Source organism: Microtus oregoni, unplaced genomic scaffold (assembly GCF_018167655.1).
Source record: "Microtus oregoni isolate MIOR12 unplaced genomic scaffold, Mior012 000018F_ref0000195, whole genome shotgun sequence".
In the NCBI taxonomy this organism is placed as follows: Eukaryota; Metazoa; Chordata; class Mammalia; order Rodentia; family Cricetidae; genus Microtus; species Microtus oregoni.
Genome location: NW_024543077.1, coordinates 6530465 through 6545845, shown reverse-complemented (window position 1 = coordinate 6545845; position 15381 = coordinate 6530465). Strand labels below are relative to the sequence as shown.

General features: G+C 44.7%; 1 protein-coding gene across 6 annotated transcripts in view; it reads left to right on the top strand.

The window, feature by feature from the left end:
- The window catches only part of LOC121458759 (membrane-associated guanylate kinase, WW and PDZ domain-containing protein 2-like), a 1271545-nt gene that overhangs the window by 1151449 nt on the left and 104715 nt on the right, over positions 1-15381 (top strand). For all 6 annotated transcript variants that reach the window (XM_041668118.1, XM_041668117.1, XM_041668122.1 and 3 more), the window contains one exon: positions 1237-1485. In XM_041668118.1, the coding sequence (XP_041524052.1) occupies positions 1237-1485 (249 nt within the window). The remainder of the gene's footprint in view (positions 1-1236; positions 1486-15381) is intronic.

Sequence of the window (15381 nt, the reverse complement as noted above, 5' to 3'; positions counted from 1 at the left end):
TTGGGGTTGCTAGCCCCACTTCCAGGTACAGCAGAGTTTCCCAAAACTCAATAACTATGATTTCGATTCCTACGCCTGCTCTTCCCCAGACCTACTGTGCAAGAAATGAGTAGACGCTTCATGGGCAGGTCCTGAAGATGGGTGCTTTTCTCTTTGTTTTTTTTTTTTAACCTGTGTGTCTACATGCTAGAGTTCACAGGTATCCGGTGTGACGCAGGAGTGTGTGTGCCTCGGCACATACTTGCGGGATTAAGGGGACAGCCTCAGGCTTGTTCTCACCTTCCTCGTTGTTTGCAGCAGGGTCTCTCTGTGTTGTTTGCTGTTGTCTGCTCCAGCTGGCCAGAGAGCTTCTGGGGACTCGCCAATCTCTGTCCCCAGAAGCCTGCTCTAGCGTCTGCCTATAAATGAGTTCTGGAGGTTCAACTCAGATCCTCATGATTACACAGCAAGTACCTCATCCTCTTAGCCATCCCTCCCAGCCCCTTTATCAATTCTTTCAGTGAGTCTTATGCCTGTGATAATTTGGGATTCTGTCTACTCGTTTTCCCATCATCTTTAGTCTGTAACTATGCAACTAAGAGGCTAATATATAAAAGTTGTCTTGTCTCTGGGACTTGGAGTCATAACAAGAGAAAAACAAAAGCAAGTAGCAACCTCAGAGGAGGCTGATGGAGGTGGTTAAGAGTTGGGGGATAAAACTGGACTTTTTGAACATGGTGGACAATGAGGGCTGATGAGAAGCCAAAGACAATGGCACTGGGTTTTGATCCTACTTCATGTTTTGGCTTTGTGGGAGCCTAGCCAGTTTGGATGTTCACCTTCCTAGACCTGGATGGATGGGGGAGGACTTTGGACTTTCCACAGGGCAGGGAACCCTGACTGCTCTTCGGACTGGAGAGGGAGGGGGAGAGGAGTGGGGAGGGGGAGGAGAAGAGTGGGAGGAAGGGGAGGGAAATGGGATGCTGGGAGGAGGCGGGAATTTTTTTTTTCTTTCAATAAAAAAAAAGAGTTGGGGGAGGCTGATGCGGTGGGGGAACTGATAGGGTGGGAAGAGGCTAATGGTGGGAGTCTCCGTACTTTTGTGAAGACTAACAGCTGGTGAAGCCCTGGCGGACTAGAGATCTATAGCCCTTCAAACACCCTGCATTTCTAGAGGGAAGGTCAGCCGATCGCTCTTTGCGCCTGCTCCTTCTGAGTAATCCACTGAGTCCCTATGTACCATGGTATGTGTTTCAGGGGAGCCCTGCCCGGAGAATGGGAGGAGTCCAGGCTCCGTATCCACCCACCACAGCTCTCCACGCAGTGACTATGCCACCTACGCCAACAGCAACCACGCCGCCCCCAGCAGCAATGCCTCGCCGCCTGAAGGCTTTGCCTCGCACAGCCTGCAGACTAGCGATGTGGTCATTCACCGCAAGGAGAACGAAGGGTTCGGCTTTGTCATCATCAGCTCCCTCAACAGACCTGAGTCCGGAACCACCATAAGTAAGTGAATGGCTGCCCTGTGCTCGGATAAGGGGGTCTTACGTTTGTTTGTTCTAGTGATAGGGATAACAGAAGTCTAGATGAAAGAGCTATGGGTATACAGAGTGGCCTAAACGCCCCAGGCTAAGAGCACAAAGAAACGTAAGCCACCCTCAACACTGATTAGGTTGATGTCACTCACCTTAAGTTCAAGAAGGGTGCAAGACGACAACCACAGCTCCCCAAACCCTCAGCACTGTAAAAGCTGTTAGTTTATATGTAAGTAAAATAAAATAGAAAAGACTGAGGTGTGGTAGCGTGGTTGGGAGAGGAAGCGCGTAGCATTTTCGAGGGCGGGTGAGGGAATGTCTCTTCTGAGCGCTGTTTCATAGGATAAGCCAGGGGTGGAAACAACCTAGGAGGAGATTTTCAGACAGCAACCTTCCAATGAGAAGGAGTTCAGGATGAAGAAATATGCAGAAGCCTGGGGTGGCTGTGCGGAGTGTAAGCCAGAGACAATAGCAGAGATGCCACTTGGGAGTAGGCTAAACCCAGGTGGTACAAGCTTGCTATGCACGGGTAGCAAGTCCATTTGCATTCTATGTTGGCGGACTGGTGTGGGAGGTCCTTCTGTACATGTGTTGCTTTTATGGGTTAATGAATAAAGCTGCTTTGACCTATGGTAGGGCAGAATATAGCCAGGCTGGAAGAGAGAGAGAATAGGTGGAGTCAGAGTGCTGCGGAGGCAGAAAGACGCCCGGACCCTTACCGGTAGGCTGCAGCCTTGCGGTGATACACAGAATAATAGAAATGGGTTCATTTAAAATGTGAGAGTTAGTTAATAAGAAGCCTGAGCTAATAGGCCAAGCAGTGTTGTAATTAATAGAGTTTCTGTGTGATTATTCGGGTCTGGTCTGCCGGGAAACACTGGAGATGTCTCCTACAACGGACACTGGTGGAAGGTTGTGAAGAGTGGCTTGCCTTTTTTCTTAAAGATGCTTATATAAAATTAAATGGCAGTGGGGAGAAAGTAAAACTGGAAACACAGGACAGAGTTGGGAGGCTTTTTTAAAACCAGCCCGAGGCAGAGATTCTCGGGTCCTCCTCCGGGGCAGTAGCTACAGGCCGGAAATGGATTTGAAGTCAGTGGATTCTCCAATATTAATGTCCTGTGAGCCTATACAACGGGTGACAGAGGTCATCATTGTAGACGGTCTCTTGGGTCCCCTCCCCCTCTGCAGCAGCGTTCCAGGGCTTAGCTCACGACCGTAAATAAACAGAAATCAGAAGTGAGGACAGGAAAATACGTTATTTTTCATGTTCAAGTGCTTTGGCCCAAAATGCTATGGATGTATTTCACCTGAATGTAGAAGTGTTTAAATAATAGTAGTTTGTCCGTGCTCTATCCCTAAAATTCTCAGGAATTGTGGTTTCCAGTTTGTGTGAGGTAGAAAAGCATGCCAAGTGATACCAATAATTAAATAAGTAAGTAAATAAATAAATAGCTACCAGGAATTAATAAGAGCTCCTATGGTCAGGTTATGTTATCAGAAGCCCACCAGAAGGCTCGTGGCTAGGGAGGGTTGCCCTGTTTAGCATGAGCCTCAACAAATTCAAGGGAGAAAACCGCAGAGGTGTTAAATCTCAGCCAATACGCGCAGAGAACAAATTACATATGTCTGAAAGTACAGTTTCATTTCCCTGTTTCTTCCTGATAAGTCGCAGAAATAAATCTAGTCTTTAAGCATAAACTCAAAGCAGGAATCTGTCAGTACGATGGATTTACCAAGATTAAAAGGGACACAAGACTGAGGATTGTCGTGAATTATACAAACAGCCTCCCAACAGTTTACACTCGGGGAAATGTTCACAGGGAGCCTTTGTAGCTATCTCAAGACATTCAGATTGTTTATTGGGGCCGAATTCCTAGAGGACTGGGAGAAAAATATAAAGTATACTGCCGTCATGAAAATGCTAAGCATGCGGTTTAGGTCTCCACTGTATCTAAAGCGTAGCGGTTTTCTTTCTAAATGCATTAGGATATGTGTGGCGTGTTTTCTCTGCTGCAAATAAGGGCCATGCCTAAGCAGCTCTGGGAAAAGAACAGGTACTAATGCTTAGAATGAATATGAGCCTTTTTCTGTGTAGAGACTGACCTCAAAAAATATACTTCCAAACCACTTCAAGATGGTACGATTTTGCACCACCCTCGAGTATAGAAATAGAGTCTGTTAGCACATGAAGCCTCCTGGTTGCTGCCTCTTATTATATTTCTTTCTTTTCAACTTAAGAATTTCGGAACGCGGATTGGCCCCGTGCTGTGTGGCAAAGGCAGCTATCACACGGACAGCTATAGCATACTATATATCATACTATATAACATACTATAGCATGTTGTCATCTGCAGCACGCACCTAAGCGCTCTCTGGAGCTGAGGCTCTTTCTTGCTTCTGTCATAATTGTGTCCCTATTTTCAGAGAGAAAGGCTAAGTGCTCTGTGAATGGTAAAGGGCCATCCTTGGGCTCAGTGTTTCAGAGGTCGTTGGACTCCAAGGGTCTGAGACTGTGTGATGCTCTGTGTACTTCGGGGTCACAGTTGCTCCCCCACTTCCTGGGCTTGTGGTAATTTTCTTCTCCTGTCTTACCACAGCCCAACAAGCCTTAGCAATTCGTTGTGTTATCTCCTGCGGCTCCTGGAACCTTTTCGTTGGTGGACAAGAACCCCTTTGCATTTATTTGATGGGCAGATCATTACATGTAGGCAAGCAAGTGGCAAGGGGCTCGTAGCTCAGGTGCTGTGATCATACTGCTTGTTTAGAAAACGGGCGCTGTTATTAACTAGCCTTGGGACCACCAGGAAGTCATACGGCTTCCGTCTCCTTGATTATAAAGGAACGCTTGTTTCCGTCGCTTTGTCATGGGTTCCAGAGCAGGCTGGAGGTGGCTGGGTGGCCAAGAGAGACCACTGTAGGGCAGAGAAAGCTGCGGTGCCCAAGCCAGTGCCACTGAGGAATCTGCAGGAACTTCACGAGAACTCCAGGTTCCTATGCCAGACTTCCCGGGCCTTTAAACTGCAGAGCCATGAAAAATATCAAGCTTCCGACTCAAAGCCATGCCTTCCAAAGTCTCTCTGCAAACATCGTGTCTCCACTGAATATCATCACAGCAGGAAAGAGAGACGAAGAAGCCAGATGTAATTTTCCCTTCCCTGGGGACAGAGAAACCCCCTTCCATGCTTCTTCAGCCAAGACAACATTGTCAGCGACATGAGATGTTTAACTAGATAGGAAACTGTGACATGGGGTTTCTGGCTTGCTGGTTGCCTGACATTTAGTGGTGCTCTATACCAAAACGCTGTGTATTTAAAAAAAAAAATTAGTTCCTAAAACATAAGGAGGAAGTGTTCTTTGTATGAAGTAGTGAACTCAGAAACACATGTCTTCCCTTCAAGGCTGGTCCCCAGGGGGCTGAGCATCACTCTGAACTGGACAGATATTAAAAGCTTTCCACCTGTAGTGCAAGCGTCTCCTTCTTGACTTAAAGTGGCATTAAACAGCAGCCTGAGCATCTGTGTGCCATTATCAGAAGTATTACACTGTTTTCAGGACTTAAAATCTGATCTGAGAGGGGGAAAAATGTAGGTTTTTGACCAGAACTCTGGGTCAGAATGAACTAATAAGCAATTACAGATCAAATTCTTAGGAAGAATTTTAAAGATCTATACAGATACAAGTGTGTTAGCTTCCTCTTACTATGACAAAATATCTTTAGAAAAATCACAAATTAAAAAAAAAAAACAAATTTAGAAAATGTTTCCTGCTCAGAGGTCTTAGCCCATGGCGATTGGTTCCAGTGTTTTGGGGCCTGGAAAGAGACAGAACACTGTGGCAGAAGTGTTGATAAGAGAAGTTCTTCTCACGGAAGTTGGAAAGTAAAATTAAAAGGGGGTAGGGACCCTCCAAAAATTCCTTCAAGGACACAGCCCCAATGGCAGATTCCTTCTAGTTGGCCCCAACCCTCTTTTTTTTTTATTTCTTTGTGTATTTTAAGTATATGGGTGTTTTATCCTCATGAATGTCTACACACCAGAAAAAGGCATTAGATCCCATGGGGCTACAGTTATAGATAGTTGTGAGCCACTGTGTGAGTAGTGGGAATTGAACTCAGGACCTCTGGAAGAGCAGCCAGCATTCTTAACCACTGAGCCATCTCTCTAACCCCTGGGATAGAACTCTTAACGCAACACCCAGTAGCACCATAGGCTGGCATGCAAACCTTTTAGCATACGGACCTTAGGGGACATATACTATCAAAGCCAAACAGCAAAGATGTCCATTGTCATATTATTAATAAAATGAGAAAATGAAAATAATGTTAAAAGCTTCTCTCTTTTTACTTTCAATCTTTATTTTTATTTCATGTGAATTAGTGTTTTCCTTGCTTGTATGTCTGTGCACTGTGTGCATGTATGTCTGTGTACTACACGTATGTCTGTCCACTCCTGTTCCCACCTCTTTACTGATGTCACCACTGCCGTTCCCACCTCTGTACTGATGTCACCACTGCTGTTCCCACCTCTGTACTGATGTCATCTCCTGTAACTGGTATCTATTGGATGAGATGGAATTTTCTCATCACGTGATCAAGAGCTCCCCTCCCCAGAAGGAAAACAGTGGGGGTGTTCCACTCCAACCCAGCTGGCCCCAGAACCTAGCTGCAGCTACGACAGCTCTGCTAGTAGGTGAAGTGGCAATGGACCAATCACAGAGGGAACTCTGTGCAGCCTGATCCCCACCTAGCAAGACAGATCACACTATAAAGCGGGACAGTGGGAGCAGGGTCCCAGAGAACAAACCCCCTGCCACTTTTCTCCGCTGTCTCTACCCTGGGCGGCCTACCTGGTCCTAAGCATCTGAGTTACAAAGCTCTAGTCCTCTAAAGGACTAGGGGACCTGTGTCTGCTTTGAGACTCCTCTCGGTCTGGCACAGACTACCCCTGTTTGTCACTGAGGACCACGTGGCAATCATTACCTGGTCCTAACTGGGAGGATCTCGGTGACATGCTAGATCTCTTGGGAGAAAACAAGACTACGACTTCAAATCCCTTCCTCGTTTCTCCATCTTCACAAGCAAACCTTGTCAGTGCCACGTGTAAAAGCTGAATTGCTACGTTCTTTAGGAAGAGCATCCCAGCTAAGATCAAGAGGAATGGAGCCCAGAGATGCCGTCATCTTCTCAATCCTGAATATGACTAGCTTTTTTCCGAAATGAAAACCTGGCTGCCTGGGTCTTCTCATTATGCAGCTGGCGGACTGAGACATTTCGCCTTAATTGAGTGCTCTGACATGCGAACATGGAAGCGTTTATTAAAAAGCAGAAACACCACGCACACATTCTACTCTGGCGGCACCAACAGATGGAAAGACCCAGTTTTTAAGACAGTGGTCTGTGAAAGAAGCGGCGTCCTTATTTATTCTCAAGAAGAGGAGCCGTGCAGCCACGCAAAACACCTTTGCGTGCTCTCTGAGCGATTTGTTTTGTTGTTTTTTTTTTAAACTTCGAGCTAGTTTTTCTTATTGCTTGGAAGGAGCTTATCAGTCCTAAGTTTCTCCCACTAGGGACTCATCTCCACAAACATTTATTACTGGGTTCAAAGACTTCGCAGGAGCAGTGGAAGGCAGGTGTCTCAGTTGTCTCGAAAGCATGGGAAGGGGTGGTGGTGGCTGCTTCCTCTGGGCTTAAATCATACAGCTCCTTGCTGTTCGCAAGATAGTTCAAGGAATCCACAGCTGAGAGGCACCTGCGTACTTCGCTGGCAGGACCACGCTCCCGTGGGAAAATACCTGTTACTCTCACCCGCGATTCAAAGAATGCACATCAATTCTACTGAAGATACATTCCTACACACACACACACACACACAAACACACATTCTATTTGGGGACTTGTGTTGCAGTGTCTTCTCTGTAACTGTATTTTCTTCTCTTTTCCCAATGGCACACTACATCAGATATATCATAAAGCTGAGTGCACATATGGATTCATTTTAAAGAAGACCTTGTTATTTCAGGACACAATTGTCCCCTGGAGCTATCATACAGCTGTAGCAAAGGTTCCCATTTAGGTTGGTGTAAACACCACTTCTTCTGCAGGCCCAGCTTCCGCCAAAGACTCAGAGTGTGCCTCTGACCAAACTCCTACCATCCCATCCCAGATCCTGGTAAGAGCTCTCGTGAGGGACGGCCAATCATTTTGTAATTTAAGTTGCATTTGTTCCCAACTTAATTAATCTCCACACGTGGTTGGAGTCTTTTCTAAGGATTAATCAGCCCCCTTCCCTGAGTGCTGACGGAGGCGACTGGCCATTCTTAAGGTTTCCGTATTGCCAGAGGAAAGGGACTAGCCTAGCCCACGTGGCGATCTCATTTTCCAATCTGACCTCCTCAGATTGCTTTTCGTAGTCAGGCAAGGGTTTGCTCTACACACGTGCCCAGATGTGTGTTCCTGGTGAGTTCATTTGTTTTCAAGAGGGAGCCGGGTCAGGCCTTCTGCTCCAGGGGTCTTGCTCACAAAGGTTCACCATGAGAGTAGGTCCTCCAGAAATCAAGGACAGATACCCATTCGGAAGGCTTTTGATCTTGCAGTCTCCGGCACCAAGCAGTTGAAGTAATGTAAGAAAGAATGTCCTGACTGAAAAACATTCACTGGAATGGTCGTTAGATTTGCTAGATGAAAAGCAAGATGAAAAGTAGCCGCAATCCCACAGGCCCTGGACGAAACTGAAACATAGTTAAAACTAGTTCTCTAGGGAGAGTGGCGCCCCTACTCAGCTCCCATCAGTACTCACGCACGTTCTGGCTTTTGTCTCTTAGTTAAATGTAAATACATAACTATATTATCACCCTTGAGAGATGAAGGCAGATGCAAAGAGCTTAGATTGTGCTCACCCGGACATTGCTAATACCTGGCATGGAGTTCTAAACTAGCAAGAGAATCTTCTCCCATCCAGGAAATGTTCCCTCCTGCACATGGCCCTGACCCGTAGCCACTGGCATGTATAGCCAGTGTGTAGGCGTTACATCTTCAATTGTCTTCCATGTTAATAAGGCTAGATGGCCGCCCCTGTGATGGCTTGCTCCTCTCTGTAGCACTGAGTGTGGCCCTTATGTCTTTGTCTCTGCCTCCCTGTGTCCACCCCCTACTTAGCACACCTGATAGGCTCAGGTAACTGTCATACGCCATCAGGGGCTCTCATCCAGCTCTTGGATTCGTGCCAGGAATGAGGCCTTCCATGATCGCCCACACACAACCCCACCCTTGTCCCAGGGCTCACCAGTGTTCGTGTCCACTGCCGTCTGACTCTGTACAGATCTGTCTTTGTAAGGGACAGCCCATGTGGCTGTGGTGTCTCCCCTCCCTCCAGCTGCCACCTGGGAGAGTTCTACAGGTCTTGCCAAGCCCAGATTCAACAGCATTTCCTCTCCAGTAGTTCCCAGAGTCCTCTGGTAGTTCCCAGAGTCCTCCGCACACCGGTGCCTGCCTTACTCAACACCAATTGTTTCTATCTATCTATCTATCTATCTATCTATCTATCTATCTATATCTCTCTCTCCCCAAAACCTTTGTTCCCCTGCCTATTTCGCTTCTCTCCCTAGTTATTAAAGTTTGATTTCGATAGAGTAAAACTCTGAAATCCGTCATCCAAGTCTTAATGAGTAGATTGAGCTTTAAAGCTACTGCAGGAATGAAGTCAGCTGCACACACCTGAACCACTGATTTTTTTTTCTGTCCTATGATTTTTTTTTAATGACTCAATAGTTTTCCATCGTATGAATGTACCATGGTCAATCAGTCTTTAGTTGAGGGACATTTGGTTTATTTCCTGTTTGGAACAATCACAAAGCTGTTGTCGAGCATCTTTTTGTAAGTCTGTGTGAGAATGGTTTTCTATTTTAAAGAGGACATGTGAAGGGTGTTTCCATTTGGTAAATACTGAGGGTGGGACCGATAGATCATGGGACTCCTATTCCCAAGCCGCTTGGACAGGCCTTCCAGACACTTTCCATCTTTGAACTATATCTCCAGGCTTTTCTACCATGTGTTCATTCCATGTAGACCCATTAGCCATTCCAGAAGGCAGACAGCAGTATCTCACTTTGATTTTAAATTATTCTCTTTCCCTAAAGACCAACACCACTGAGGTCTTTTCATAGGCTTTTGCTGTCTATAGATCTTAGGTGAAGTGGAGTTTGCTCTCGGTCTCTTCCCTCTAGAGGATAATTGTCATTTTACCAGATGCCTTTGAGGACCCCTCAGCCCCTTTCCTCATTTCTCGCTTTAGAGAAATCAGAGTCGTTTTGCAATAACAGCCTCCTAAAATTATGACAGAAACAGAATGATTTGTAAAGTGTTTGGTTCAAAGTGAAAGCACATGCCGCTGCAGCACTGGAAAGATAAGTGATGGGAGAAAGTGCCTATAGGCAGGAAGCCAGCGTGGGCTAAACGGTGCGATGCTGTACAGAGAGATCAGGAGAGGAGAAGGACCACACGTGAGATGCTCTCCCTTGCCGACATAATTTATTTAACCACATGGAGGTCGTACTACAAATTCTTATCAAAGTTAATATATGATCACAATCTCTCGTCTCCCAAGCACTTTGCTTAGGGCTTTTTCATGTTTGGGGTCTTTTATTTTCCAGTCATGCAAAATTACATTATTTAAGGTAAAGTGCACTGAACCCTGTTGGAACTTTGGCTTCGGTGGGAAAAAAAACAACTGAAGAGCTAATAAATATTTATGTGATCTTGGGGCTAAGATATTGAAAAGGACAGCTGGCTCAGGAGGGATCATTTGCCTGGGTTCGTTTCTGTTTCCATTTACAATAGGAAAATATTGCAAGGAGTTTTTATCTGCCTCGGGGCTTGGGGGACTATGCGGGAGGCCGATATTGCACCTGATTGCTTTTGACATTTACCTATTGTAGCAGGGAAACCGTGTGAAGATAGCCAAGTGTCTTTTTACAAAGCACGGCTTCGGAGGCTGGGAAGGGGCGGGGGATGGCAGAGGAAGAATGCATGGCATCTGTAAAAATGAGAAACATGACTTATCAGCAGCACCTGCTTGTAGCCGTCAGCCATCCCTGCGGGGCCAGCTGAGAAATTACACAGAGCCAGGTATGTTGATGGGGGTGAAGACTCCAGTGCTTCCGAAGGCTAAAGATACGGAGGAGGGAAAGTGTGGTTCTTTGGACATTTTAACCCCGAGCCCACACTGATGAAGTGAAGTCGTGTGACATTTACCGAGCGCTGGGAAAGACATCAGCTGTCTGTGTCCCTCTCTTCCAGCGCCACGGGAGACACAGAATTGTTTTTAGTTTCACAATTATTTCACGTTTTTATTTCAAATAAAATCTCCAAGATCTCCAACTGGGGTCCCCAAAATCTAGTTGCAGCAACTGAATTAAGTTCTAAAAGATTCTCCATTTGCTGATTGTTGGTGGCAAAATGAAAATCCTTATCGCCTCTCGTCTCCTAGACCCCACTGTACTGTAGCAAAGGAGTGAGGGGAACAGGGTTGCCCGGAGTGGGCAGGGCAGGAGTGGGTGACTTTACAGTCAGAGAAGAGAAACAGAGGGAGGGAACATATACCCACTGTTCGTCTTAGTGCTCAGAACTTTAAAACCCCAGCACAAAATGCTACACAATCACCATGACCACTAGGTATGAATTTTTTTATATAAAGATCAGCAAGGGCCAGGCAGTGGTGGTGCACACCTTTAATCCCAGCATTCAGGAGGCAGGAGTAGACATATCTCTCTGAGTCCAAGGCCAGCCTGGTCTACAAGAGCTATTTCCAGGCATCTAGGGCTGTTACATAGAGAAACCCTGTCTTAAAAAAGAAATAAAATAAACAGAAAAGATCAGCAGGGCTGGTGAGGGGTTCAGATGGTGAAGGCACTTGCAGCCAAGCATGATGACTTGAGTTCAATCCCAGAGACCACACTGAGAAAGAATCTAGTTATCTCCAGCCATTTGTCCTTTGACTACACACAGCATCTTGTGGTGCATCTGTGTGCATGTGAACACACACAAACACACACACAGTAAGTAGATAGATAGATAGATAGATAGATAGATAGATAGATGATAGATAGACAGACAGATAGATACATAGATGATAGATAGATAGATATAGAGAGAAGATAGATAGATAGATAGATAGATAGATAGATAGATAGATAGATATAGAGAGATAGATGTTTAAGCAGTTTTAAGTAGGAAAGCAAGGGTTAGCAATGTGGCTGCATAGAGCCCTGAGTTTTGTGCCCAGCACCTCAAAACAATATTAGGGACAGAAAATAGCAAATAAACAATGATAACATAAGGACACAGTAAAAATAGAATCATCCTCATCAATTTTATCTGTTAGAATACCACATGCTGGAAATTTTTAATAAACAGACAAACTTTGAAACTTCTAAGGTCCCCTGTGATTCTGTCTAAAGTAGCATTATAACCACACATGAAAGCAGAATAGTAAGTATATTTTGAAAAAAAGAACAATATGGTTAAAGAAAGAATTCTTAGATACCTAAATTATCATGGCTACATTAAATTTTTTAGTATAAGCACTGGGAGATTAAAAGCTACATGAATTCTCAGATGAAACAGAGCAGAACAGAAGCGGGAAGTATGAGAGAAATGCTCAAAGAATTGCAGACCAGTTCCAGAGGCCTGTGTCTAATCAAGACTTCTAGAAAAGAGACCAGACGCAGTGGGAGTTAGGGGAGACCTGGCATGACGTGTGTCCCCAAGTTTCTAATGGAAACAGGTCCTCATGCCAACCACATCAAGGGCACTACAGCACACTTCAGTGCACAAAGGGTACAGACACAGTAGTTATTAAACCTCTTTCCCATGCCCCCAAAGGAAAGACAAGAAACAACAACAACAACAAAAAAAAAAAAACTCTTAATAGGTTGAGCCCAGTACAGTCATTTCTCGGTATCCATGGAGACTGTTTCCAGGCTCCTGTGCCATCAAACCCCACAGATGTTCAAGTCACTTACGTTATGAGGGATGGCCTCCATACATTTCCCATCATCAAATCACCTCTAGATTACTGACAACTCACAAATCAGTATCAAAGTTCTATAAATAGCTGTGATCTAATTTAGAAATAAGACAAAATACATACTGATAAGAACAGTCTGTGTGAGTTCAGTAAACATATGGCTTTTGTTTTTCAAAGTGTTTGATCCATGGGTTGGTGAATATATGAAGCAGAACCCAAGAACTAGGTGGACTACCTATAGCCACACTGAAGGCCAAATTAGAGAGAGAATCTGAAGATTCCTGAGGAAAGCTGGCTTTTATTCCAGAATTAATGTAGTTTCCTAAGCTGTAATTCATTGGATATGAAAAGGACATTTTCCAACATTAATTGAAGAAATCACTTTCTCTCATGTATGGTTCCTTAGAACACTGTTGTAGAGTTTGCTCTGAATTCCTCTAGTACTGGGCCTCCATGCCATGACCTGATCCATCGCAATCACCCTACAAAGCCCCCTCCACACACCATGAACAGGTGACTTTGGGAGCTAGTTTACTCCCCAGGAACTTAAAGGGATACATTTAACCCATAGTGAGACTACACCTCATCCATGCGGCTGCTGTGTGGGTCTTTAGGGCTGTATCACTGTGCTGGTATTCTTGTTTCGGTTGTTGCTCAGGATACAATTTGCTTTTCTTTGTAGGAAAGACATTCTTTCTTTCTTTCTTTTGGTGTTTCAAGACAGGGTTTCTCCATGTAGCCCTGGCTGTTCTGAAACTTGCTCTGTAGACCAGGCTGGCCTCGAATTCACAGAGATCCACCTGCCTCTACCTCCTGAGTGCTGGGATTCAATGTGTGCCCCACCACTGCCCAGCAAGAAAGAAATTCTTAATATTAAAAAATTACCTATATTTTCCATCATTTCCAAACTAGTTTGCTGTTTGGCTCGCAAATCTTGCTAAAAGTCATAGCTTTATCTGCTGAAACAACTTGGGGCAGACAGCACAGAGTGGCAGCTTCTACCCCTAGACTGGAATGGTAGGGTTGTCAGTCTTACTGAATGATGAAAATAAAATGCCTTTTTTTTTTTTTTTGCCTGTGGCTTTGAGTAAAAGTGTAAAAGTTGTGAGTAAGAATGTTATTTGGATCAGTAGCACCAAATTTTCTATTGCCCCATTTAGACCAAAACAATTGTAAAAGGATATCCCAGATGCCTAGGAGTTAGTGAAGTCATTTTTAGGGATATTGAGAGAAACAATGATACCTCTGTAGAAGAAAAAGCACCTCTTTTGCCGGTCTCTGTGTCCAGTTCCCCCATGCCTCATCAATGTCTACACAGAGGTTTCCTTGGTTCTTAACCCCGTAGTCTCTGGACATATTGTCAGACTCTAAAGACATAGGATCAAAAAACACTTAAGCTTCTTGAAGTATGCATTGCTTTCATTTGGTGTATGCTAGCCTACCTAGACATAGTTCCAGAAGACCATCTGCTCCGCAGAGATCCAGTAGTGAGATGCTTGTTATGTAAGAGGAAATTTCACAATGAGATAAGAGAGGTAATGTCGTAGGCTTGTTAAATTGTTATGTGAAGAATAAAGGATTAATTGTGGAAGCGGCGAGAGTCCTGGGCATCATATCTGGAACTGTGTGTATGACACACATACATCCACCACCAAACTCTACTCCTAAACCCAAAAATACTTGAAAGCATTAATAGAAACTAGCTGAACCACCTTTCCTTGGGATATGCATCATAACGAGAAACGCAGCCATCAAAGTCTTTGCTCTTTTCTTGGCCCTCACCTTTCTGGTGGTTTTTCTCAATTACCTACTCCGTTGCAGACAGTGAGACAGTGGTGTTGCAAAAACAGAATACACTGTGGACATAGCTACATAGGATCAATTATACATTCTCAGAGCCCGGTATAACATAAAAATGTAGGGTTCTTCCTCAAAAATTACTGCGTACCCAGATGAAAACAGCGGGCCATTAAGCCAACTACCAGGCTTTCTGACTGTGGGGACCCTGGAGAGGGCAAAGGTCACACACTCATGGAACCAAGCGTCTATAGTCCTGTCAGATCTTTCCAAATACCAGAACCATTTCAAGCCAATTTGATGACCTCAGCTGGAGAGCTATGCCACATTTTCTCACCATTTCCAATTCAATGACATCTCTTCCGATCATCGATTCATTTTCAATACTTAGCTGAAAATCCTCTTATATTTTTGGTTGTGAGCCTAGCCTTTAACGGCTGAGCCTTCTCTCCAGCCTGAAAGTACTCCTTTAAATGATGAAAAGTAAATGTGTTAGTGGTAGCGTGTACCTAAGGAATGTGTCTCTCTGGCCATATAATGGCTATTTTCTATAGGATCTTTTCACCCATGTGAGCATGAGTTCTATTGGGTTCTCACATTATCAGTAATAGGCATTCTTCCCATTCCTCTGTATGACCATCTGCCCATGACCAACTTCAGGGTAACTAAACCATTCAGTCACAGGAAAATGCCTCACGGGTGCTGGGGAATAACACAGTCCTTAAAACAGCAGCTGCTCCGTGCAGGGTTTGTAAATCAGTTGGCTATGAATTTCAGGGAAGATGTTTTCGGTTTTGGCAAACTGCTTTTCACGGACTTCTAGAAGAAAATAAGCCACATGGGCAACTTTTTCTTAATTTTACCATTAAAATGTTTTAGTTAAAAAAAAATGCTTTCCCCTTTTCTTCAGTCCCTGATGACCAAGAAAAAAACTCTTTCAGAGGACACTGACCACTCTTCAGGAGAGGACACCAGATGGATGAACTTGTCATAACGCTATACACTGTCCCAGGGCTTCTAGAAAGAAGAAAAGGGATACAGGGAAG